The sequence below is a fragment of the Herpailurus yagouaroundi genome, unplaced genomic scaffold, assembly GCF_014898765.1.
Source record: "Herpailurus yagouaroundi ecotype Mexico unplaced genomic scaffold, PumYag 29, whole genome shotgun sequence".
Classification (NCBI taxonomy): Eukaryota; Metazoa; Chordata; class Mammalia; order Carnivora; family Felidae; genus Herpailurus; species Herpailurus yagouaroundi.
Genome location: NW_024412377.1, coordinates 39,137,097 through 39,162,332, shown reverse-complemented (window position 1 = coordinate 39,162,332; position 25,236 = coordinate 39,137,097). Strand labels below are relative to the sequence as shown.

The 25,236-nt window shown below is 36.4% G+C and overlaps 1 protein-coding gene across 1 annotated transcript in view; it reads right to left on the bottom strand.

Moving 5' to 3' along the window:
- Window positions 1-11,846: 11,846 nt before the first annotated feature.
- Window positions 11,847-25,236, bottom strand: part of ITGA1 (integrin subunit alpha 1) — a 169,103-nt gene continuing 155,713 nt past the window's right edge. Inside the window, exons 26-29 of the mRNA XM_040496802.1 lie at window positions 25,059-25,163; window positions 23,823-23,915; window positions 20,778-20,894; window positions 11,847-15,242 (exon numbers count right to left, since the gene is read on the bottom strand). Of these exons, the coding sequence (XP_040352736.1) occupies window positions 15,198-15,242; window positions 20,778-20,894; window positions 23,823-23,915; window positions 25,059-25,163 (360 nt within the window). The 3' untranslated portion in view covers window positions 11,847-15,197. The remainder of the gene's footprint in view (window positions 15,243-20,777; window positions 20,895-23,822; window positions 23,916-25,058; window positions 25,164-25,236) is intronic.

The following is a 25,236-nucleotide window of genomic DNA, read 5'->3' as shown; positions in this document are numbered from 1 at the left end:
CAAATTTTTTACTAAAAAATAATCATATTTGTTATTGCCAACCACAGTGAGAATTACAATGAACCATTTAAGATAGTTTAAATAAGTTACTTGGGACTTAAAGGAAAAGCCCTAAATTGTTGCCCTAAATTATGACAAATTACAAATCTATATATATCAAAAAGACTACTCAGGATAGGGAGCTGAGAAGAAGGTAGTAAGATAACAATTTACTATCTAGCAAGTGCCAAGAATGCTACGAGTATTATTATTTCACGCTTGTTTTATTTTGACTTCTCATCACAACTTATGGGCTGGTATTACGTTCTCAACTGGGTGCGTGAAGAAGCTCACTTTTAGAAAGCCAAGGTCAGGACACTTGTCCAAGCAAGTGCAGCTAGCAATGGCAGAGCGGGCATGTGGGCCCAAGTCTCCTTGACTCCAAGGTTCATTCTTTTTTCCACCACATTATGTGGCCAAATTATACTTTGAGATACAGACTTTCAGATCACACTCTTCAAAGCTGTTTTTTGTATGGAAAAGAATCACATACGTTTATTAGGTTGTTTATATAGTCTATAAAATTTGAGTGCGTTCATTCAGTACTAGGCATGATTCTCTTTCAAGGCCATATTGTCTCACAGGAAATTCAAAATGAAAACAGCCAACTATAATATAATCACAATCCCTTCCTGCCCACCACACATGTAAGTTTCAAAGACAAGGAAAACTAACTAGTAAATATATCATTATCACAAAATATATCCATACAATGGAATTCTCTTCAGCAATAAAAAGGAATGCACTGATATATAAGCAACATATAACTGGCAAACATGCTGAATGAGAAAAAGCAGTTACTTTATGAATCCTTTGATACGACCTTCTGGAAAAAGCAAAACTAAAGGGACAGGAATCAGATCCGTTGAGGAGGCTGGGGATGAGGAGAGGAAAAGTGACTATAAGGGGCATGAGGAAATATTTAGGGTGATAGAAATATTTTATATCTTTTTAAAAATTTTTTAATGTTTATTTTTTTTGACGAGGGATACAGAGAGAGGGAGACACAGCATCCCAAGCAGGCTTCAGGCTCTGAGCTGTCAGCACGGAGCCTGATGCAGGGCTTGAACTCATGAGCCATGAGATCATGACCTGAACTGAAGTTGGACACTTAAGCAACTGAGCCACCCAGGCACCCCAGAAATATTTTATATCTTGATTGTGGTGGTGGTTACCTGACTTTGTTCATTGTTCACAACCTGTAGCACTATTTACTTGAAATGGATAAACTGCTGCATGTAAATTATATTTCAATCATCATGACTTAAAGACCTTTAAAATCCAAATTAGAGAGAGACTATAAGTTTTTAGAAAGGGAGACAGATGGGGTGAAGTCTGGGCTACAGAAATGCCACCTGAGGAAGGAGCCTTGGGGGAAGTGAACTTAGGATGTGAATTAAGGAAACGAAATGCCAATGTTTATGCCACAATGTCTAGGAAAGGAAAGAAGAGAGACTAATCCTTCATATTTAATTACATCTTTAAAAGGCATTTTCAGTGTAAGCACATTTGCCTGCCTTGACTAAAAATTGATTGAAGAGAATGGATGTTTCCTTTTATAGTCAGTGGAAATAATGCTTAACCATAATGCAAATGCCTCATTGGAGAGCTAGGTAGTCCTAGGATGTCTGAGCAGTACCCTCTTCCTCTATTATTTCTGTCAATTCAAGGCTGCCTCCCTGATAATGCCATAAAATGCAATTCAAGCAACATTTTTGGGAAAATCTTGCATTCATTTTCGTTTTTGTTTCAGCTAACTTCTGAACTCTGCAGTGAGAAAAGTTACTCTCTTCATGCTAAATAGGTCCTGTCACATTCAAGCACAGGTTTACTGGGTACCTGTTGTGGCTCACTAGCACACAGAAAATAGGCGGAGCAACACAGAAGTATAATGCATCCTGCCCTCAAGAAGCTGATGGGCCGCTTGCAGGGTCAGAGGTTCTCACCCAATAAAGGGCCCCTGCTTCGACTTTGCTTGTGTAGGTCTGGAGGACCGATGGGAGAATTCACTGGGCGTTATTTTGCATTCAGGTTTGAGGAGCTTTATAAATGAAGTTAGCCTAATGGAGGAGGTAGATAAAACAAGACCTGGCATCTCAAAGGAGGGCAACTTTGATTATGGAAAAGTGTGTCTCCTGGCTCCTGTTGGTGGGTTAAAATAAAAAGCGTGTTTTTGTTTGTTTGTTTTGCTTTGTTTTTATTTTGGGGGGCTTTTTTTTAGGAGTGAGAGGACAAGGGCATCTGAGAGAAGGTATTCTCATCCCCATTTCAGAAGAGAAGACAGCAGAGCACCTTTGTATTGAGGATGCCATCAGCAAAAGATGCCACCATCAAGAACTAGAGGAAGAAAATGGCAGACACCGCTGGACAACCAGGAAGTTGTGCTCATGAGCATGAGACAGCCCCTTTGGGGATTCCAGAAAGAATTGGAGGGGGACTATTTTTAAGGGCCTGGACTAGGTAGACTGCAGGTCAAAGAACAAAGGGTTCAATTCATCGAAGGATATTTGTAACTGTTAATGTGAGCCCAGCTTTATCCTCAGAAGGGCCTGGAATAGGTATAGATGGGTAAATGTGTATGTATAAAATTAAAATGTCATTTAGTGTCATATGAACTGGGACAGACTATAAATTACTGTAGGAATTTAGAGAAAGGAGAAATCATAGTGTGCCATACAGTAGGACTTCCTTGGAAAAGAGAGACTGGAGCTTGAGAATAAACATATTTAATTCACAACTCTGCTGAAAACACTTGCCAAAGAATTGTCAGAAAACAATTAGCCTCAGATTAAAAAGTATCTTTTGATATCTCTTTGAGAGAAGGGTGACTGCTTCTCAGTTTTCAGGTGTAAAATTACTTGCATACAGTAGATACTTAATACATGTCTGTTAATTTAACATTTTGATAAATGAATGAATATTAAATATTTTGCATATTTAAAAAATTTTAAATATTTTAAAACAATGTACAGTTTTAGAATTCTAAATGTCAGATAAGTCTTACAAAGACAATGTACAGATTCATGATATATTGTGAGGAACATCTGTTAAATCATCTTTAAAAATATTTTAAAGTTTTCCCTTGCACTTTCATAGAATTTTGGAGTTGGAAAGGCTCTCAGAGATCTTTCCTGGTCTGAGGTTCCATTCATATAAGAATAAGCTTGATAGTATTCATGTTGATTATATTTGAAATACCATTTGAGTGGACATTACAAATTTAATTACTTAATACCCAATCCCACCCCACTCATCTCTTGCTTCTGTTATAGAGGCTGGAAGTTAAATATTCTATTTCCCTTGCCATTAGGAATGGTCATGTAACACTGTTAGGATGGACAAGGTGTAAGTGGAAGTCTGCTGTGAATCTTTTGTAATTCTAATTTTTTAAAAAAAATTTTAAACAAAGACAGAATGGTCTTCTACCTAACTTCTTCCAGCTTAGGACACAGATATCATTCTGTAGGGGGCAACAGACTGGCTTGTGACCAAGGCCAGCAAAAAGGCCAAGAGAATCAGAATTTCCAAGAACTGACCATTATATCTAAGAAGTAAAATAAGTGGTAGTAATTTTTTTTACCTATGGCAGTGCCATACATCAGCTAATATGTTCTTTGTAAAACGCATTCTTTCATTTTATAAACTTTCATAATTCTATCAAGAACCCACTTGTATTGTCAATATGAGAAAAGATTGTTAGATGCAAAATGCATTGTAGCTGTGTTGTATTTTATGTTTGCATTGCCATATGTTGTCTTGATTTAAAAAAAATTTTTTTTTATGTTTGTTTTATTTTTCACAGAGAGAGAGAGAGAGAGAGAGAGAGAGAGAGAGAGAGAACGAGCGGGGGAGGGGCAGAGAGGGAGGGAGACACAGAATCCGAAGCAGGCTCCAGGCTCCGAGCTCCGAGCTCTCCGCACGGAGCCCGACGCGGGGCTGGAACTCAAAGACTGCGAGATCATGACCTGAGCCAAAGTCGGATGCCCAACCGACTGAGCCACCCAGGCGCCCCAATTTTTAAAATAGTTGATCATATAGTAATGATCTTAATATCATAATATCCAATTTTATATATTGGACTTTTTAAATTTTTGGATAAGTTAAAACATTCGTCTAAGGGTCCTGACAGTTGGTAGAAGGAAAATACATTCAGAGACATTAACTAGAGAGGCAATTTTAGATATTGAAATAATATGGAGACAGAAAAATTAAGTATTGCACTGCACAAGAGTAGTAAGTTTATGGGAATCATTACTCTAAGATATAATTAATAGGTTAAAGGAGATTTAGATAAATGCACCCATGCTGTTGTTAATACAGAATTAATATCAGAATTTGAGATATAAGGGCATGCTTTCAAGCAATTAACGCCTCTCAGAACCCAGAGCAGGGTTTCCAGATGGAATAGTGAAAACCTCACTCTTGGAAGAGTCTGAGATAGGCTGGATCATACTATCAAGGATGTAAAGAAATATCCAGTACTGGATGATTTTTAAATTTTTTCCAAATATATGAGTCTATTATTACTAGTGACCATACTATATCTTCATGGTTTTCCTCCCAGAGAGATAGAATAGCTGTGTAAGTAAAAATTTACTCAGTTTATCAATTCTTGCATTCAGTCAATAATAAAGAAGTACCTACTATGTGTTAGGCACTACAAAGATAGATGTGTGCTCTCCTGCACCTCTGTGTTTTCATTTCTCTTACCATGACCTCCTCTGAAGTCTTTGCTGTTGGGGGGAATGACTTTGAAGCCAGATAGAGCTTGGTTCCTATGTCAGCATTACCACTTGCTAGCTTTATAACCTTGAAGTAGCCCCTGAACTCCTTTGAGTCTCAATTATAGCACCTGTAAAACAAAAACAATAATAGTATCACCACAGTGTTATTGATAAGATTAAACAACATGTTAGGAAATTGCCTGGCACGTGGAATGTAGACAATAAATCTTCCTTTTTTTCCCCCTCTTGTAGAAAATTGGGAGGCTTAACCCAGCCCCATCAGTTCCATTCAAAAGTACCTGTTTCACATGTGCCAATTCTTATAGCTCTTGTAGAATACAAATGACTCTTCATTTAAACATACAATCTTCATTTATGAAGATATGGCCCATCCTAGAAGGTGAACAACTGCTGTGATGTGAAATAACACACTAATTGGAATCTTTGCAGAATTACCCACATTATAATGATGAGGTATGCCGAATGGGCAGGAATGAAAGACGGGTTTGAAAAGTGTATGAAAAGGAATAGCAGATGGTACTTGGGTGCTAATAGAATAGAAAAGTCTGAAAGTAAAGGAAGGAAGAAAATAGAAAATGAGAAACTAGGCATGTGAAACTAAAGAGCCCTGGGCATTTCATCAAGGACGGTTAGAGTCTCTGGCATGGCTAACTTCCAGCTCCACTAATTACAGTCTGATGACCAATTCTGGATACTATTCTTTATTTACCAGGTTGAGGCATTTCCACTCTTGCCTTTGGAATGCCATTCGGGATTGTGGTATCTAAGTGAATTCATGCCACACATGCTCGGTTGAAAGATACTACAAAAACAAAAAAATAGCTGAGCAAAGTGGAAGTTAAAGACCAAACCTGCAGATGTTTCAATGATGCTTTTATTAATTCAAGCCAGTTCTTGCCAGTCAAGTTACTAAATGGAGCACTGGCACATGACCAAACTGCATTCATCTGTGAAGTGGCTGGCAGCCTGGGTGCCTACAGACAATGGTGCTTGCCCTATTATTCCTGCCATAAGGGAGCAATTGGGCCATTGTAACTGGAATTTGTGCAGGTCAGGGACCCTATACACTGATTTAAGACTCGACTCTCAGAGTGGGATGACTCCATGATTCTGCTCTAATCCACACAGAAGTTTCATTTCAGCCACCAATGAGTCCTTAAAAACCTGCAAGACATCAAAGTCAACTCAAGTATAAATTTGGATTTCTGTATACTTAGAATTCCAGGGGTCTCCTTCTTTCTTACAAGATAAGAATCTTCCCAAGTCTGGAATGGCACACACCTTTTTTTTTTAATTTTTTTTTTTTTTGAGGGAGGGAGAGAGAGAGAAAGACAGACAGACAGACAGACAGATGGAATGTGAGCAGGGGAGGGGCAGAAGGAGAGGAGACACAGGATCTGAAGCAGGCTCCAAACTCTGAACTGTCAGCACAGAGCCCGACACTGGGCTTGAACTCATGAACTGCAAGATCATGATCTGAGCCGAAGTCAGACTCTTAACCAACTGGGTCAATTCCAGCACAACTGGTATTACACACATCTTAAAGTTCATTCAGTTTGATAGTAATATAGCTACCTCCAGCTCTCTTATGGTAACTGCATGGTATATCTTTTTTTCCATCATTTTCCTTTCAACTTATTTGTGCCTTTGAAGCTAAAGTCTGTCTCTTTTAGAGGGCATATAAATGGACCTTATTTATCTGCCTGAAAATCTCTGCTTTTTGATTTGAGAGTTTAGACCATTCACCTGTAACATAATTACTGATACGGTTGGAGTTACTTTTGTCATATTGCTATGTGTTTCTATATGTCTCCTGTTTTCTTACTTCTTCTGTTTTCCCTTTGCTGAATTCATTTTGTTAATGCTTATAATGTAATGATTACAAGTCTTATTTTTGGCAAAAATTCTTTCTTTTTCAAGACTGTTAATAAAATAACCCAGTTGATTTTGCATAATCAATAGGGCCACACTTGCTTTTATTCTTAGTGACGCTATCTTTCCCATCTTTCCTCATCCACTCCTTGCTGTCTGGCCCATCCCACCCCTGCTTGAAGAAGTAGGTAAAAAAAAGTAAGTATTTGACATCTGGACAATGGAGAATTCTAGTTCACATGTATATGTGTGTATAATGGTTATTAACATAGAGAGAATGTGGGAGGGGATAATTTTTCTTATTGTCAGCTCCAGAGTAAGGGGAGGAATTTGATAGATATCACTATTTTAATACTAAAGAAAAATTAAAAATATAAGGTCACATTTTTAGAAGGTACAGGGTACCATGTTCTCTGTGATTTGAAGTATGTCAAAATAGAAAGGTGTAAAAAAATAAGCATGTATGCCCAGAAAAAGGACAAGTCGAAGTTAGTAATTTCTGGTGCCAATGTTATGATTGTTTTTAAATTATTTCTCTGTTTTGCAAATTTTCTACAATGTGTATATATTACCTTTTACTCTAATTTTTTCCTGATTTAAAAATTGATACTCATGTATTTAAAAACAATTCAAGTAATATAACTATTCCAAAGAATAAAATAGAAGTCACCTCCAGTCCTCCTTGATCACTTCTATTTGGTGAACTCTTCATGACATCTGCTTGTGGATGATCAAATGAATTTTACAAAAGTAAAAAAAGACACCACAAAGGATAGGAAAGTGAAAATTGTGCCTATGCTCTATACCTGAAAATAAAAAATTCCATTGTATGCCATTTATTTTATAGTGAATATATCCAGATTTTTTTCTAGTAACTTCACAGTGTATTCTCATCCTGGGTGAAGGGTAAGTGGGAGAAACACTACTTATCTCACAATAGAGAGAAAAGACAGGGCATTGGAGACTGTGCTGACACAAATTAGTACAGGACCTTGTAAACAGCCTCTTTGTAACTCAGTCGGTTTCTTCTGTAAAAATACCTCCTCAGTCCTCCTGCAGCATGGTTTGAGGATGAACCCTTTTACAAGATGAACATGTGTGACTGCTACTAACACTCCTTCCTACATTTTTCTTCTAGCCCTTATATATTAAGTAATTTTATTACTTATTACTTCTTAAATAAATAAAATAACTTTTTTCACTTCTTAGTATTTTTTTTCTCACTATGTGGTCCAATATGTTGTTATACAACAGGTAATTCATTATTAAAACATCTCATCAGAAGAAGATATACAGTAATATGGATTCTGTGGTTTTTGTGTCAAGTTTGCAAAAGACTAATCACATTGCTATACTCTGCACAGGAAACACCACAGACACACTTAATTTGTTTTTGTTTTTTCTTTTTAGACCATCAAAGTGAAAAACTGCGAAGGAGCTAAAAAAAAAAAAAGTTGGAGCTCTGGAAAAAATACTAATCTTGGATAAAACTAATGTACTTAAAATTACAACAATCACATTCTTCTTTGAGTCATTTTTTAAAAAGTTAATAGACAAGACAGGATGCTCCTTTACCTTGACGTAAGATACACAGCTGATGCACAGGATAAGATAAGAATTAGACCAAAAATACCAAACCTCTGACCTCAAATCAGTGTACAGGATACACCATATGTTGGACATTCAAAATACTCTTTTACTCTCTCAGCTATTTCTAATTATATCAGGTTAATGACTGTTACCTGAAAAAAAAAAAACGGGTTTAAGTTAGGCACCTACAAAATTATTAGTGTCAACAAAGGTTGTGCTTTTTTGTTCTTGAAGGTGATTAAAACATTTTCTTCTAATGAGTTTGTCCAATAAAAGTCTTGCAGAAATGCATACACCCTTAAGCTATTCATTTTAATAAGTTTATTCTGAGGTAAGTAAAAAAACAAGCAATGCAATATACGCTATGTTAGGTGATGCAAAAACTTTATTGGAGTGATATGATACATGTTTCAGGGCAGTAATTATATACAGCATTTTTCTTTTTAATCAAATGTTTACGATTCTTCACACTGTTAACAATTTTAAAACCTCACAGTAGTAAAATACAGTACACCATTCTCTTCACAGGCCAATGTTTCCTAATGAAGAACACAGAGAGACAGCTGTTGCATCCTGAAATAAGGCCAGGAGGTGTCAGAATTAAATGCTAAGTATCAGGATGTCCTGTGTGAAATGATTCTGGTATGAAGAAGATCTGATGTGCTGCTGCTTCAAATGATTGTTTTTACTTGAGACAGTGTATCAAACTTGGAAATTCGCCCCAGCTAAAAGACAAGTAAGAATATACTTAAAAATTTTTTTTTAATGTTTATTTACTTTTGACAGAGAGAGAGAGAGAGACAGAGCATGAACGGGGGAGGGTCAGAGAGAGAGGGAGACCAGAATCTGAAACAGGCTCCAGGCTCTGAGCTGTCAGCACAGAGCACGACGCAAGGCTCGAACTCACAAACCGCGAAATCATGACCTGAGCCAAAGTCGGAGGCTCAACCAACTAAGCCACCCAGGCACCCCAAGAATATACTTTTATTGAATCAACAATTCACTTGTGCAAAGTACATGTGTTAGTATTGTGTGTGGGTACAATGTGGTCTAAGGGAGGCTGTGGTATTTTAAGGAGGAAGGATGTATATATAAAAGATAAAGAACTTCATTTCCTCTCCCCTTCCCCCATAATTTTTTTCTCTCTGTCTTTCAAGATGCAAGATGCCTGAGGGGCATGACAGGAAGATGGCCACCTGGCATTGGACCTACCATGCAGCTATCTCCCAGAAAGCCATCATTAGCTTTTGTGTGGGGCTTCCCTTTTGCTTGGCTACTCTGTGGAGGAACAATTATGTCACTCAGTTTTCCTCATTCAATCTCTCTCTTAAAAAATGGGGGTGGGAACAGGTAATGTCAACTGGGAATTGTTCAAGAGGATACCTGGCTTTCAGTCGTTATTATTTGGAAGATTCCTTTAAAATTTTTTTCCCCAGTCTATACGCACAGATCAAACATTGAGTCTCAGTATTTTGCAGAAGAGCTTGTAGGATTCCGCTTAGTCTTTTCTTTTTTTCATAAAGATGTGACTTGAAATATGGTAAAATCAAACATCATCATAGTTAGGAGTGTCACCAGTCCCTAGTTTACTGCCATGCTTTCCATGATGTGTCAGGTAATTAAAGGATTTCTGAGTGTCAACTCATCAGAAAGAACATGCAACTACTCAAGGACCTGCCAGGGGCACAAGGCTTACAGTGGCCTTGCCAAGGAAGTTCCAAATCGAAACTAAACACCCCCATTGCGCAGAAGAAACCAACTGGAAGGCAGAAGTCAGAGACATCCTGCAAATGGACTCTGTCTCATTTCAATGCCCAGTCCTCAAGGCATTCAAATTCGCCAGCTTGTGGCAGGAGAGAAATGCAAGGAAGTCTTACATCAAGTTCTGAATTCATTGGTCATGGTAGAAAGGTTTTGATATATTCAAAAAGGCAAAAAAAAAAAAAAAAAAAAAAGAAAGAAAGGAAGAAAGAAAAAAAAAGAAAAGAAAAGCTGACCTCAAAGCAGAGTACATTTGAAGTGATAACTCACCCTTGTGTATTTTTCAGTATGGTAAATTTTCAGCAAGAAGTGCTTCTGTGTATATCTGATTTGAGGTGGGGCCAGGCTGATCCTGGGGTGTAGTGGATTCAGGGGTTAAACTCAGTCCTTTTAGCCTTTTTTAGAGGCAGAAGCATCCATTCCCATCAGTTGAGAAATGGACCTATTGGTGCCAGATGTCGTCGGGGACAAGGGGGCTGGGGCTTAAGGGCCAACATAGGGTCCTTTAGATTTCCTTAAGCTTCATGGTTACAGGCTGTTACTTGGAATTTCTAAATTTAAGGTTAAATTTTAATATGAGGATCAAAGATACTGACTTGTTCATCAGATTACAAGGTCAGTTGTTAGCTCTATTTTTATTTTACATAAGATGTTGCACAATAGTGCTTCCATTTGGGAGACAACAGAATATAGCCTTTTGTACTACAGAGTTAACTTCTTGGGATGGTTTCAGAAGTTCTACATTGGAGAGGTTTAGCGACAGCAGTTTAACATTAAAAGGGGTTGCCCACTGGACTCACCTTAAAGATATGCTTGCATTAAAAAATCTGCTGTTAACAAATTAAGCTAAAAATAGCATCAGTCTGATGATTTTAGAGTCTTCTTTTTAATTTTTTGGATTATTATGTCCATGGGTGAGGATGGGGATTGTGGGGTGCTGATAGCTACATCCTAGAAGCCCTTCCTTCAACCCTTGGCATAGCTGCTGATGGTGTCCCATAAAGGTTTGTAAATCTGTTAAAGATGTCCCATCTCTGAAGTACAAGGCATTTTGTCCCTATTACATTATACCTATACCATGTCATCCCTTGATTGTGTCATAGAAGAACCGAGGACTGAAATTCTATATAAATGATCAGTTCACTGAAGCTGGTATTCACAGCAAACAGAGAGCACATGTTTTGAACAGATTTTTCTCCAATAGTCCTCTAGAAAATCTCCCTTGGTGGGGGCTGGGGTGGGTAACTAATGAGGAGGACTTGAGAACTGCCGAAAATAAATGAAGGATGCAGAGGATATTATTTTTTAAAAATAACTTTCCAGAAGTCTCTCTTTGGACAATAATGTGATTGCACCTAGCACATGAACCGTGCTCTGAGCCTGGGTCTTCCCTTGTTTTCTAAGTGTTGTGCAAAGCACGATAGTTAATTCACACAGAACAGATTACAACATGTTTGATAAAGACATTACCCCCTACGAAGGCACACTGTACGGAATGGAGGGGCAGCCATTCACACTGTACAAGCCATGGCCCTTCCAGAGAATGCCTAGACAGATGTGTACACGGCTTCTCACAGCCGCTACAACCCAGCTCTACTCCAGCACTGTGCAGCCATCTTTTGCTTTTGGCACAGATTTGTTTTCCAATTGAGACTACATACTGGTTTTGTAAAAGGAAAAGAGAATATATATACATATATATACATATGTGTGTGTGTATATATATATATATATATGTATATATATATACATATATATTTATAGGTATTTGCATATATAGGTACATTTATTATGGTTGAGTAAGCATCAAATTTTGCAAAAAATTCTCCCCCACAAGACTCATTTCAAGTGTATTTATGACATGGAAATATTCAGATTAAACTGCCCATGACTTTACAGCTCAGAGAAAATAAGTGAATAAATTGGACCACTGAATTTCAAATTGGATCATAGAAATTACAAATATTTGCAAAGGATGAACTTTCACACTATTGCTCCAGGGCAATGGACTCCTAGAGAAGGTGAAGCAGCTTCTTAGTGGTTTTGAAGTTCCGATTTTCACTGTGTCACCCTTCAGATTTTCTTGATTTCAATTCTTGCTTCTTCTGAAAGTTTATATAATTTTAATAATATTAAAGGAAGGCTATAATTTTAGAAGTTGAAGTTAAAGAATGGGAAACCATGTAGCATTATGTCTGCTGGGCTTGAGATGAGCATTTTAAGGATAATTTGAAATATGATGATATTGTATTTGTGTATCTATCTATATATATATTCAACATGTTATATCTCTGTATATCTATATCTATTTATCTATCATCTATCTATTGCCTATTATTGTCATCTAATCTATTTCAATGGTGTGCTGAAGCCAGTTCATACTGGTTCACAGGACCTGACAGATTAATTTTCAGGAGTTTTGTTAAGATGGTAGGGTTATATCAGTAGCTTGAAAATGGCCATGACAAGACTATTTAGGTCACGGAAATTGGCAAATGACACAAATCAGGGAATTTGTTTTCCTCCTGGAGAGCCAGTTATTGAATAATTTACCAATATACCTTTCTAAGTGTAGTCTGGAAAGGGACTTCATACATATGTAAGTTCACAATGGAAGAAATAATCAATTTTATAAAATACCAAAGTTAAAAAAAGTTTTTGGAATAAGCTCATAGGTTTAAAAAGCACTCACTTTTCTTATTAAGTGCTTTAGAATAAAATGGTAGAGGTTAGTATATTTCTTGATCATTGACTATGTTTTAGAACATGTGTACTGCTGACTTATTCTAATCAGAACCTCCACATTTGCATCTTTTACATAGTTGCAGAACTGTACATTAAAGTTAAATATTAATAAAAATGAAAACTATATGCAAAGTGGATGAATCAAACTTTCCTTGGTGGTGTAGCTTCTGTGTTTGTTTTTTGTCCTTTTTGTCAAACCCTGTCATTTGGTATTATTGAGATATTTTGTATTTGATTTATGTTTGCACATTCATGTGGGTGTGTGTACATGTGTGTTTACACACACAGATGCTCACACACATAAAGCTCAACAAGTTATAGTATTAGGGATGATGGATATCTGGTCCATTAAATTTTATTTAAAAACTGGGAATGATTGATGTTAAAAACTGTGCCATGATTATAAGTACCTATTTGATCTGGCCCAGCAGTTCTCCCTGTCTTTTCTAAAAAATTCAAAATGACATTGTTTCCATCTTTTCCCTCTGGGTCAACACCATATTTAGTTAAGATGTACACACTCCTGGTTTGGTGAATGCTTTGCCTAGCAGTCATGGAGGCCACGTGTGAATTTAAGTTTACCTGCTAGATTTATTTCTGAGAATGTGTTGAGATTGGAGCAGAGCTGCTGAATAGGCTATGCACAGGAGTTGTGCAGCATGGTGACTCTGAACAAGAGAGACCTGAGTTTTACTGGGCAAAGAAATAATAGGTGGAAAGGATGATTTCTGAACCCGAAATAGATAGTGGGAATGAAGGAAATTCCCAAATTTTTCTCAACAATGACAGGCCAGCAGGAGGCTATCAAACCTCTGGAAAGATTGCGCTTTTCTTAGGGTACTGATGACCTGGGCACTCCCCAGGTGCAAGGTTTTGATCGTCAGGATCTTAGATGTAGATGTGGAGTGCCACGAGGCAGGCCGACGCTGAGTTCTCAGATAATTCCTTGGAAATTATATTAAAAAATTAAATCTATGGCATTTAATTTCTCCCTTGATTTGATGTTTTTTGAGAAAAGTAGAGTCCAGAACTTTCTGGATAAGGTTCTGGACAGATGCTGGTCTTGTGATGGTCAGCCAGGTGGAGACATGGAGTTGTTGCAGAAGAATCAGCTAATTTTACAGCAGTAGTTCACACATGCGGCTACGATACATTCATTCATTGTTATTTTCCTAAGCAACGGAGCAACCCAGGAGCTTATGCTACAGTAGAGTCCAAGGCACCATGATGATTACTTCAGGAGCAAAGAAGCTCATATAGAGGTGTGATCTCTTTCTGTCGGTGCGAGGTTTCAAAGCTAAAGTCCTTTAAAATTCATTTCTGGAGTTCTATTTAAATATTGATATGCCACACTTATAAAGCAGTGTCTTCTTGGTAAAATGCAATATTGAAATGGAATACTGCCTTTCATAAACGTAAGAAATGTGTTTCAAAAGTTAAATACCTTTTAAAAAATGAAAAATAAACATACTCTCACAGCTTGAGGGTTTAAATGAACCATGTACCAAGGAGCTGAGAAAACTCCTACTTTTGGTACATCCTGGAACCCCTAACGTTCAAAAGTTGCCCAGCAAAGATGACTTCAGCATTTCTGTGGCATCTGCCTAAGCTGCCATGTTCCGTTCAGAAGCCATCTTAGCATATCCCATACACAACATGGCTTTTCATGACAAATCGCTGGTATGCCACACAAAATTGCCGTGAAGTGTTGTTTTCAGCATAAAGTTTTGAGTTTTAGGGCTCAACATCAAAATGAAACTTGTTCTGTGAAAGCTTAAATTCATCTATTCAGTGCACTGCTTTTAATCAAGTCATTCTTGGTTTTCCTTCAGCTCAAAGTTTCCAAACACTTTGGAAAAAAATTTTTTTTCCAAGTACAGAACCCAACACAAAGATGCTAACGTATTCTCTGTGATTTAATTATATTTTCAGTCCATATTTTATATATACTCTACCCAGGAAAAATTTCTCATTTGAATAGGGGGAAATTATCTTTTTCAGTTAACCTTTTCTTGTCATTTACAAATGTTGACTATCATGCTGAATGTGAATATCCATCAGGAATCAATGGAAAAAAGCTTAACTTATCAATGATCATAAAAATCTTTTTATGCATTCCTTAAATACTCTGAATGCTGATTTAATATGTAAACATATTTGTACAGGTTAATCTTCATCTTCAAAACACTTTGTAATTTTACTTAAATAATACACATGAGTAATTATTTTAAAATATTTTTCATCATTTTATAAAATATATTTTTATGGTATTGTTTTTGGATCTTCTTTGACTTATCACTTTCCAAGTGATTAATCCCTGATGGATTACATAAAGTTATGTGACTATGTCTTTAATTGTATCTATACATTTCTTGTCACATATTTGAGGCAAACCTGAGGATAGATCATCAAATAATTATTATTATTTTTCTCCTGTAAAATATGTCATTTTTCCATTTTCTTCTTTAGTGGTCTTTTGAAGAATCCAATCTGTTAAGAAAATATCAAACACAATACAATTAATTATTTGAATTTAAGTAATAAATACTAAAGCCCTTGGATAAAATTTAATACTATGCTAGTGATTTGGGGCAGGCAAATAATTAATGATACAAATAATAAAATTGAGAAAGGTTTTTGTTTTTTTCATTGACCTATTAAGTAATATTGAATGTCAAGAAATGACATTTATTAGGTTGTTATTTCATTTTAAACTTTTTTTGTTGGTTAAATATATCATGTCTCCCAGTAAGAACTAGTACATGTGGTGAATTAACTTAAAAACGTTTTGGGAAAATATTTGGGAAGCATGCAAACTACAGTCAGCTGGCACTAAATGGCATTTTGCCGTCATCTTTTTTTTCGGGGATGTGGCAGAGAAATTCCATCAAATAACCTCATAAATTGAGGTCTTTAGAGCTGGTGGGGAATCTGGTACATGCATTATGACTGAGAGGTTAGGGAGATATGAATTGCCTGGATAACTTTAAATGTGTCAGGACATCTGCCTTTATAGACTTGACAGGAAATACCTCTTGAAAACATGCTGGATAATTTGGATATAAGAAACATAATTCTGAACATATAAGAAATTTCACATAGGGGTGAATGTGGGTAACTTTTCATTATACCTTGTAATTTGGGACATTATAAAAATTATAAGTGCTTTATATATTTCCTATTGTATATTATAATAAAAGTAAGTATAGGGGCTGGAAGGGACCTTTGTAATAATCTAATCCAAAATGTGGGTATTGTATTTTATTTTTAAAGTTTATTTATTTATTTTGAGAGAGCGCTAGTGAGCATGAGTGGGCGAAGGGCAGAGAGAGAGAAAGAGAGGGAGAGAGAGAATCCCAAGAAGACTCCCCACTGTCAGCACAGAGCCCAATGCAGGGCTCAATCCCACGAACTGTGAGATCATGACTTGAACAGAAATAGAGTTGGACGCTTAACCGAGTGAGCCACCCAGGCACCCCACATGTGGACATTTTAAATAAGAGGAAATCGGGGTGCCTGGGTCAGTCGGTTGAGCATCTGACTTCAGCTCAGGTCGTGATCTCATGGTCTGTGGGTTCGAGCCCCGAATCGGGCTCTGTGCTGACGGCTCAGAGCCTGGAGCCTGCTTTGGATTCTGTGTCCCTCTCTCGCTCTGCTTCTCCCCTGCTCATGCTCTGTCTCTCTCTCTCTCAAGAGTAAATAAAACACTTTTTTTAAAAAGGAAATTAAGGGTCTTTCTATTTTTTTGTAAATTTCAGAGTAGATTATAACAGTTCAAGCAGACAACAAGTTAGTTCTTTGAAAGTGTGATACGCTCATATTATTTTAATCAGGAAGCTATGGTAAATTTGCAAGGGAATGATAGATTCAAAAATAATTATTGAATAACTGAGGGCTTACAAGGCATAAATGGTCAAAAGTATGCATTTTTAAGTGAGAGAAGTTAACTTTTTTATGTTTTCCATCATGCCAGAATCTAGTTGAGGCATCTAGTGGTAGATGAGGCAAAGACAACAGAACAAATAAGCACGAGAAAAAACCAATGAATCTGTCCCTCTTCTAATGACAGTTCTATATGTCTCAGGTTTTTTCTTTGAGCCAACAAAAAAAGTACTGGATTCACAAACCATCAGGCCCCTTAACTTGTGCCCGCATGTCCTAAGTCAAAAATTAATCAGATGAGGCTTTCACAGAAATAGGTGGTGAATTGTAAGACTTTTCTCTCTCCTGCTCTACCCTGCTCTTTATCTCCTGTCCTTTCCCTCTTAAGTCTTTTTGCATCTTTCCAACTTTCCTTTGCTTTCACACACTAAATGCTCTGTTTTAAAACTTAATTGTGTTATCTGAACTTTTCCACCCAACAAATTCTATTAAGTTGGGTCCTTATAGTGGAAGTTGGGTCATAGGAGTGGAGAGTAGGTGAATATAGAACATAGCTTCAAACCAGTGAAGGCTAATACTAGCCAAGGTTAAAAACAAGTTAAGTTTGTTTTCAGTGTCCAGACTTACAACTTTCACTTTCCTTCTTTGTCTTTTCGTATTTACTTATCAGTAAGTGCTAGATCTTATTTATGCTTCCCTAGTTCAAAACCCTATGGCAAAGGGTCAAAGTAAATAGTACCCGGTAGAAAGTATGTGCTTATTGGCTATAATATGCAATAAATGTTGAATGGATAAATTGATACTAATATACCAAAAACTAAAAAATTGTAGTGCTATTCCCTATCCACATCCACCAAAGATAGGAATATTGGATGAGGAACAAAGCTTTAGGACTTGTAAATAAATCATCAGTGATGGAACCTCAGGCATTGCTATGAAATCAAGCTAAGAGAGAGATGTTCTTCTTTCTTAGGGTTCCTCTGTGGGCTGAGTCTCATTCCATTCTATTGGTTATATTGGCCTGACTGAGTTTCCCCCTCAACATGTGGTACTATATTCCAGGACATGTTTCTCAGTCTATTTAGATCTGTGCCCCCTAAAAGCCTTCTCTCTTCAATATTACATGTCTTAAGCTGTTTACTAAGATTTTGTCAAATTTCTATTTCTGCCATGTGTACTATAAGGATAAATTATATAAAGACTGTGCCTTTTGAAATAGATTCACAGCTCCAGTAAGAATCTTTGGCCTGTCTCCTATATGGAGCCAGGAAGTTCCCATGAACTTCTAGAGTGCTCAGATTTGGAAGGAGGAGAAAGAAGGGACAGTCCTGGGGTTTCTGCTCAAGGTATAATTAGTATAAAAAGATCCCTGGGAATAACAGTAGCTTTTCTGAGTCTACTATAGACCAAATACATGCTTCAGGGATGTTCAAAATGGCTTTAAAACAGGAGGAGGGGCGATTAATCTTTTTAGCATAATGGATCTGCTGAAAGACTGAATCCAACTAGAGACTCTCATTCTAAAACAAAATATTTTTATACATTTCAGAGAGTTCATGACCCTCTTGAACAAAACCCAATTCCTGGAGCTCCAGAATGAAGAGCCCTGCCTCATAGCCTGCAGCAGTGGGATGTATTGGAAAAAGGATGGGTGTTGCTGAAAGATCATTGCTTGAGTCCAGTCCCTTAGTAGCTGATAATCTTGGGAGATTTGCTTAACCTCTCTTTGCTTTAATGTTATCAAGTATAAAATGTAGTCAAAAGTACTCAGTTGAAAAGGTTGTAAGGACAACAGAGTGAACAAAAGACAGAGAGAACATAGAGCAAGGGGTTCATAGTGTTGGCAATGAAGTGAAATGGTCTGGGTTGAGGTCCTTACTCTGAACCTGATAAACCACGTGGCCTCGGGAACATATGTATGCCTCAAATTTCTCATTAAGAAAATGAGGTTCACAGTAGTGTCTTTCTCAAGGGTTGATGTTAATATTACAGTGGAAAAGCTGAAAACAGTTCCTGGCACGCAGAAAGCTCTCAGGAAGTCCTAATTCCTTTGTTTCTGTGGAGTCACGGTTCTGATTGAGGCATCTCCCACTGAACTGGTTGAACTAAATGTACCTACTGATTACAGCAGTCCAAAGGTTGCTAAATTACCTTCCTTCCTGGGCCTAAAACGATCTAAGAAGCCAGAAGATGTATCAAAAAAACGCTGACTGTATGGAAGGATGTGTTTATTTTTACTTTTATGCTTTTTCAGATTGGTGGCCAAAAAACCAAATAAGTGGATAAAACTTATTTGTTTTAAGCAGACATGTCACCGGAGAAAACCTATCCAAATATCAGCTCTGGCTTTCCTTTTCTCTTTGTCAGCCAGGTCCTAAGTCTATATGGGCAAGTGCAGTGCTCAGAATAGATCACACTGGAAGAAATCAACAATAAAACACTCTCTGTAACAGAGGTGCATGTAAATGAAGAAACCACATTCTAGGTTTCAAGCACAACCTCAGCACCACTAAGCCAGGTCTTGGGTACCACAGTGTGGCAAAGCCAGGTATTACAGACACAGCACTGGTAACGCCTAAGAGCTGGAGGTTTGAGAAAGCAAGGAATTAATCCTGTCTTAGAGACTTTGCTGGAAATGCTACTGGTCTACATCTCTAACATGGTTTTGTTTGTCATCCCCTCTCAGTGTAAACCACCCCCCAAAAGAGGAAGTTATTTATTTTAAGAGAGTCAAAAGGATAGGAACAGCTGGAAATTTGATAGGACAGAAATTTATTATTTGAACTGTTTGATTAAAAGAGAATTCTACTGCTCAGGTATTAGAAAAAGGAAATATAGCCATATCCTGCATTTTTAACAGAGTTTAGCTATTTAATAAAACAATTTGATAAAATATAGGGTGATACTATGTTAGAATAAATACCAATTTGATGTTTAATTGGAAGAACATTAAATTCAACTTTTCTATGGGATTTTATTCTCTATTAAATTTGGTGCAAATGCTGTCATCTAAGTTCTGCTTAATTTTATTTTATTTTATTTAACTTTTTAAAATTTTATTTATTTCTTTTGAGAGAGACAGAGCACACACAGGGGAGGGGTAGAGAGAGACAGAGACAGAGACAGAGAATCCAAAGCAGGCTCTGTGCTGACAGCAGAGAGCCTGATGCGAGGCTCCAACCCACGAACCATGAGATCATGACCTGAGCCGAAGTCAGATGCTTAACCAACTGAGCCACCCAGGCACCCCTCAGTTCTGCTTAATTTTAAAATGATGCAGCTAAGAGTTTGAAAAATCTCACATACCTCAGTATAAGCAAACATCTATGTAAATATGCAGATTTATCCAACAGAAATAGTTTCACAAGAGGATATGAAATAGGAGTCAGTGAAACAGTAATCTTTCTCTTTCCATCAACTAATTAATAAATTTCTCATCTCTTACTCAGGCACACAACTATTGCATAAAATGTGGTATATTTCTTTATATATTAAAGAAATCTTAGTTTTTAAAATGCATAGAGGTATGTGATTAGGATAATGCTCATCCTAACTATTCTATTGCTTATATATTCTTAAACTTATAGAGGAATTCATTCTTTTCTTTTCTTTTTTTTAATAAAAGAGAGGTTTCATTCTTCTTTCCTTATAAACATTTACAATTCCCAATATTATAGACATATAAAGTTCCCTTATAAGCCCAACCTCTAGAGAGATCCATCATGATTTTTGGATTTTTTTTTCTTTTACAAAACTGAAATTAAGTTGTGCATAGTGTTTGAGATATACATTTTTAAAAAATTTGTTTTGGTCCCATCATTTCAATATGTTTATTTCCTTTTTACTTTAGAGAGAGAGAGACAGTACTAGTGAGGGAGAGAGGCAGAGGAAGAGAGAGAGAATCTTAAACAGGCTCCATGTTCCACATGGAGCCCAACGCAGGGCTCTATCCCATGACCCTGGGATTATGAACTGAGCCAAAACCAAAAGTTGGACACTCAGACGACTGAGCCACCCAGATGTCCCTCAGTATTTTTAATAGCTGTCTAATATTGTATTGCACAGCACGGATAAATCATAATTCATTTCACCAATTTGCTGTTGGTAGTTGAAATAGGAAATCAAAGGAACTTCGGTGCTTACCTTCCACAGTGCTAATATGAGCAGCATTAACAGCAACAATCCAGCAAAGGCACTCAACAGGATGACCCATAATGGCACCCTGCCTGGTAGTCCATCTTTGGATATTTGAATAGCAAACTGAAAATCATTAAACAAGACTGTTAACATCAATAAACACCTATTATAACTCCTGGTACATTGAGTTCTTACAGGGTATAATTTTATACCAAACAATGTACTCAATCTGATTACTACATACAGAAAAAACATTGAGTTTACATTTAGAAATGCCCTTCCTCTATTCAACACCTCTAACCGTGTCAAATTTATTGTTACCAAAAATATTTATAATATCATGCTTTAGAAATTTATATATACAGAGTAAATTGCCTATGAATCAGAATGTTCAGGAGCAGAGGTGAATTTAACTCAGTGAGAACAATAAGTATTATTGATTCATTGATTCATTGATCGACTTTAGTGCATAGTCACAGTCGTAAAAATTTAGGCTGAAATGTCACCACAGGTTGACATAAAATCCTGAGTAGGTCTTCTTCTAATTTTAATTCTAATGTGATTTTTTTTGTCTACAAATTTATATATAACTTTTATATAGCAAAATGCATAAATCTCAAGTGTACAAATTAATTTTTGCACATATATTCACCTTCATTTACATTTTATTATACCACACTGTCTCTTCCAGTACTTATCTTTAGTCAGTATCTATAAATCAGTTCTTTTTCATTTTTTTTTATGTTTGTTATTGAGAGAGAAAAAGAGAGAGAGAGAAAGAGAGACAGAGCTTGAGTGGGGGAGGGGTAAAGAGACAAGAAGGCACAGAATATGAAGCAGGTTCCAGGCTCCGAGCTGTCAGCAGAGAGCCCAATGCAGGGCTCGAACTCAAACTGTGAGATCATGACCTGAACCAAAATGGGAAGTTTAACAGACTGAACCACTCAGGTGTCCCAAGATAAATCAGGCCTTAATTGAAAGAAAACTTTGAAGAAACAGCTTTTAGTGTTCCAGCTACTCAATGTGGCAGTCAAACCGCTATGAAACTTGTCTGCCCTGTGTCTCATCCCTAGGCTTCTGAGAAAAAAACTAATTCAGAGTAGGTGTCAATAACTAATAGTAGCTCAAGTTTCTGTATTTGCTTGTCACAGGGAATGTCTCAGTTCCTTAAGCTAGAGGGAAGACTGGAGGTAAAAGGAGGAAACTAACAGGGGCGATATTTACATATTTTAGAGACTGATGTAAACTCCTCAGATTGCTCCCTGTGGGTCCCTGCTGACACCTTGGGAATACAGATCCTGCAAGAGTATACATATGTACAGAGTAAGACGGTTTAAGACAGATTTTAAAAACATCTAAAACAATTCCCTCAACTTACAAATACAGAAACTTAAATCTGGATGGGATCGGTGACTAAGATCACACAATTACAAAATGATCATTTTGTAATTTAACAATGCAGGTATAGTTTTCCTTTAGGATGAGCTATTGAATAAAAAGCTTCATAGGGAATTTTAAACTAACACTTAGGGGAAATAAAACTAATTATAAAATTTTAACAAACTATATCTAGGAATCAAATGTACTCTTTTCCAATATAATATATACTCATTTTGGGGGCTTGGTGCTGACTGGTAATATTTTGGCTTCTCTGAATGTGGAGCAACTTTGCATTTATCAGTGCTCTTTATTTTATTTTATTTTATTTTTTAAACAACTTTTTATGTTTATTCATTTTTTTTTTTGAGAGAGAGAGAGAGAGAGAGAGAGAGAGAGAGAGAGAGAAAGAGAGCGAGCTGGGGAGGGGCAGAGAGAGAGAGGGAGACACAGAGTCCTAAGTAGGCTCCAGGCTCTGAGCCGTCAGTGCAGAGCCCGATGCAAGGCTTGAACTTGTGAACCGCGACATCATGACCTGAGCCGAAGTGGGATGCTTAACCAACAGAGCCACCCAGATGCCCTTGTCAGTGCTCTTTAATAACATAAGTAAACATTATATGTATATGTTGTATACATTATATGCATATATTCTTTAAAGGTGAATACTTACCAGAGTTCATTGGAATTATTTGAAATACGTATTAATTTGAAATAATAATTTTTAAAAAATGTTTATTTATTTATTTTTGAGAGACAGAGAGAGAGAGAGAGAGAGAGAGAGACAGACAGCCAGACAGAGTGTGAGCAGAAGAGGAGCAGAGAGAGAGAGAGGGAGAGAGAGAATCCCAAGCAGGTTCCATATTCAGTGTGGAGCCTGATGTGGGGCTCGATCCCACAATCCACCATGAGATTATGACCTGAGTTGAAACCAAGAGTTGGACTCTTAATTGACTGAGCCACCCAGGCGCCCCTGAAATAAGAAATTTTTAAGCAACATCTGAATGTTAGGTAGCTCTTAAATAAAATGTTATGACTCACACTATCCACATGGGATATTTAAACTCTCCCATGAGAAGAGGAGAAATCATGCTTATATATCCACATCTATAATTAGTACTCTGGCCTTATTTATAATAATACAGTAGGAAAAAACTCAAACCATTTTATTTTTACCAATGACTAAAGTGTGAATTTGTATGAGGGAATAATATCTCATTTTTGCTTCAGATTTCCCAATGACTAAATGAAGAAAACCTTTAAAAATTTACATTTATTTCTGTACAGTGTACCATTACTTTCTGTAAAGCATTTTTCAAGTTTGCTCTTCAAATGTCAATTGCATTTTATAATGTTGGTTTTTAAGGAGGTAAATTACAAATGCATCATTTGTTATCAAGGTGAAAGTAAAAACATCAATTTATTGTGATAGTTACTTACAAGCAGTAAAGTCAAACGTGGCATGTTAATTGTAAATATCATGGCTTTTTCCCAGTTTCTTACAAAGAAGACTGAAATCACACTTGAAGCTAATTAAGTATAATTTGAAGCAAAAAGTGTCTGTTACTCAGTGACTAGCTAGTCACTGTTTTAGGGACTATAAGCAATTATAAAACGTTGTGTCACAAAATCCAGAGTGAAATGTATAAGGCTTTCAAAACTTAGAGTTGTACTTACCTCTCTTTTTTGATTGCCAGTACTTAAAATCAGTAATGTATTTTCACTCTGAAGGTCTGCCCTTACAGTAAGATTTAAGCTCGAAAAACGTGCCTGAAAAGCAAACAGGATTTATTTTCAATATATTATGCTAATCACAGTGACAGCTAGTCATGCTTGAGCTAGTGCGATTTTTAAAACTGAGATTTTCCTGAGAGACTAAAACCACTGGTTTTGTTAACATCCAGATGGGAATGGTGGTTTCAAATGATCACCCTCCCCTCCTCTCTGCACTCGAACTGTCACTTAGATCCTTGTTATAGAATGAAAAATTTTCAAAATCATTTTCTTCAGATTTATCCTTAGCAAAACCAAATCTCAAGCCACGCCCCACTTTCATGTAGCTAGCTAGGTATGAAACAGCTATGCTCTGGTAACGAAGTTTATACAGAAGCTTTTTAGGATTAAATGTGAAATTGCCAATACCCAATAGTTTGTGATTTACAAAATAGCAACTTAATATGGTCAAACCTAAAAATGGAAATTGTATATAATTCACCACTTGTAATAGAGACACAAATCACACAAAACACAATGGATTAAGTTTTAAAGTAGTTTGTTGCCAGACAGATTTGACTACTAGGAGCTAAAAAATGTCCTAAATATAAATATATTTATATTTATATATGTCATATTATATAAATATAATATATACATAAATTACATAAATGTATCAATACATATAAAATATATATAATATAAAAATAAATATATATATGTAAGTATATATACACAGCACATATAAATGTGTATGCATGTGTGTGTTTGTATATATATATGTAAAGTCTGATCTAATACAATGAATCCATAATACATGTTAGATCTATTTGTTGTTAATGGTGTCAAGGATTGTCCCTCTATAATTCCTTGTCCCTTAACTGAGTTCTAAAGTAGGAAGATAAATTCAAACTTTAATACTGCATAGGTATTTATTTCTAGATGTGCAAAAAAAAAAATAATAAGAGAGACTGATAAAAGAGTATATATCTGAAAGGGTACTTTGAGATAACTTAGTTGCTAACAGACAAGGAAAAATGAGACCCAAATCGTTGGTTCAATAGAGCTGGAGCTTGGACCACATTTTAAAAAATATTTCTCGTTCTTTCTACAGAAGCACTCTTCTTTGCACATACTAAGTAACGAACAAATATTTGTTAAAATAATTCAATAATGGCAGAGAACAATGCAATCACTTACTTTTATAAAAGTTGGTTTCCATAAGATAAGTGAAACATTCACTTGGCTCATGTCAGAAGGAATCAAATTACACGTGATTGTAGCAAATTTACATGTGCTGCAGTCCTGTTTAAATGTCCAGAGGTATATATTAGTATCTTTACCATTTAGTAAAAAGATAACATATTAAAATATTCTA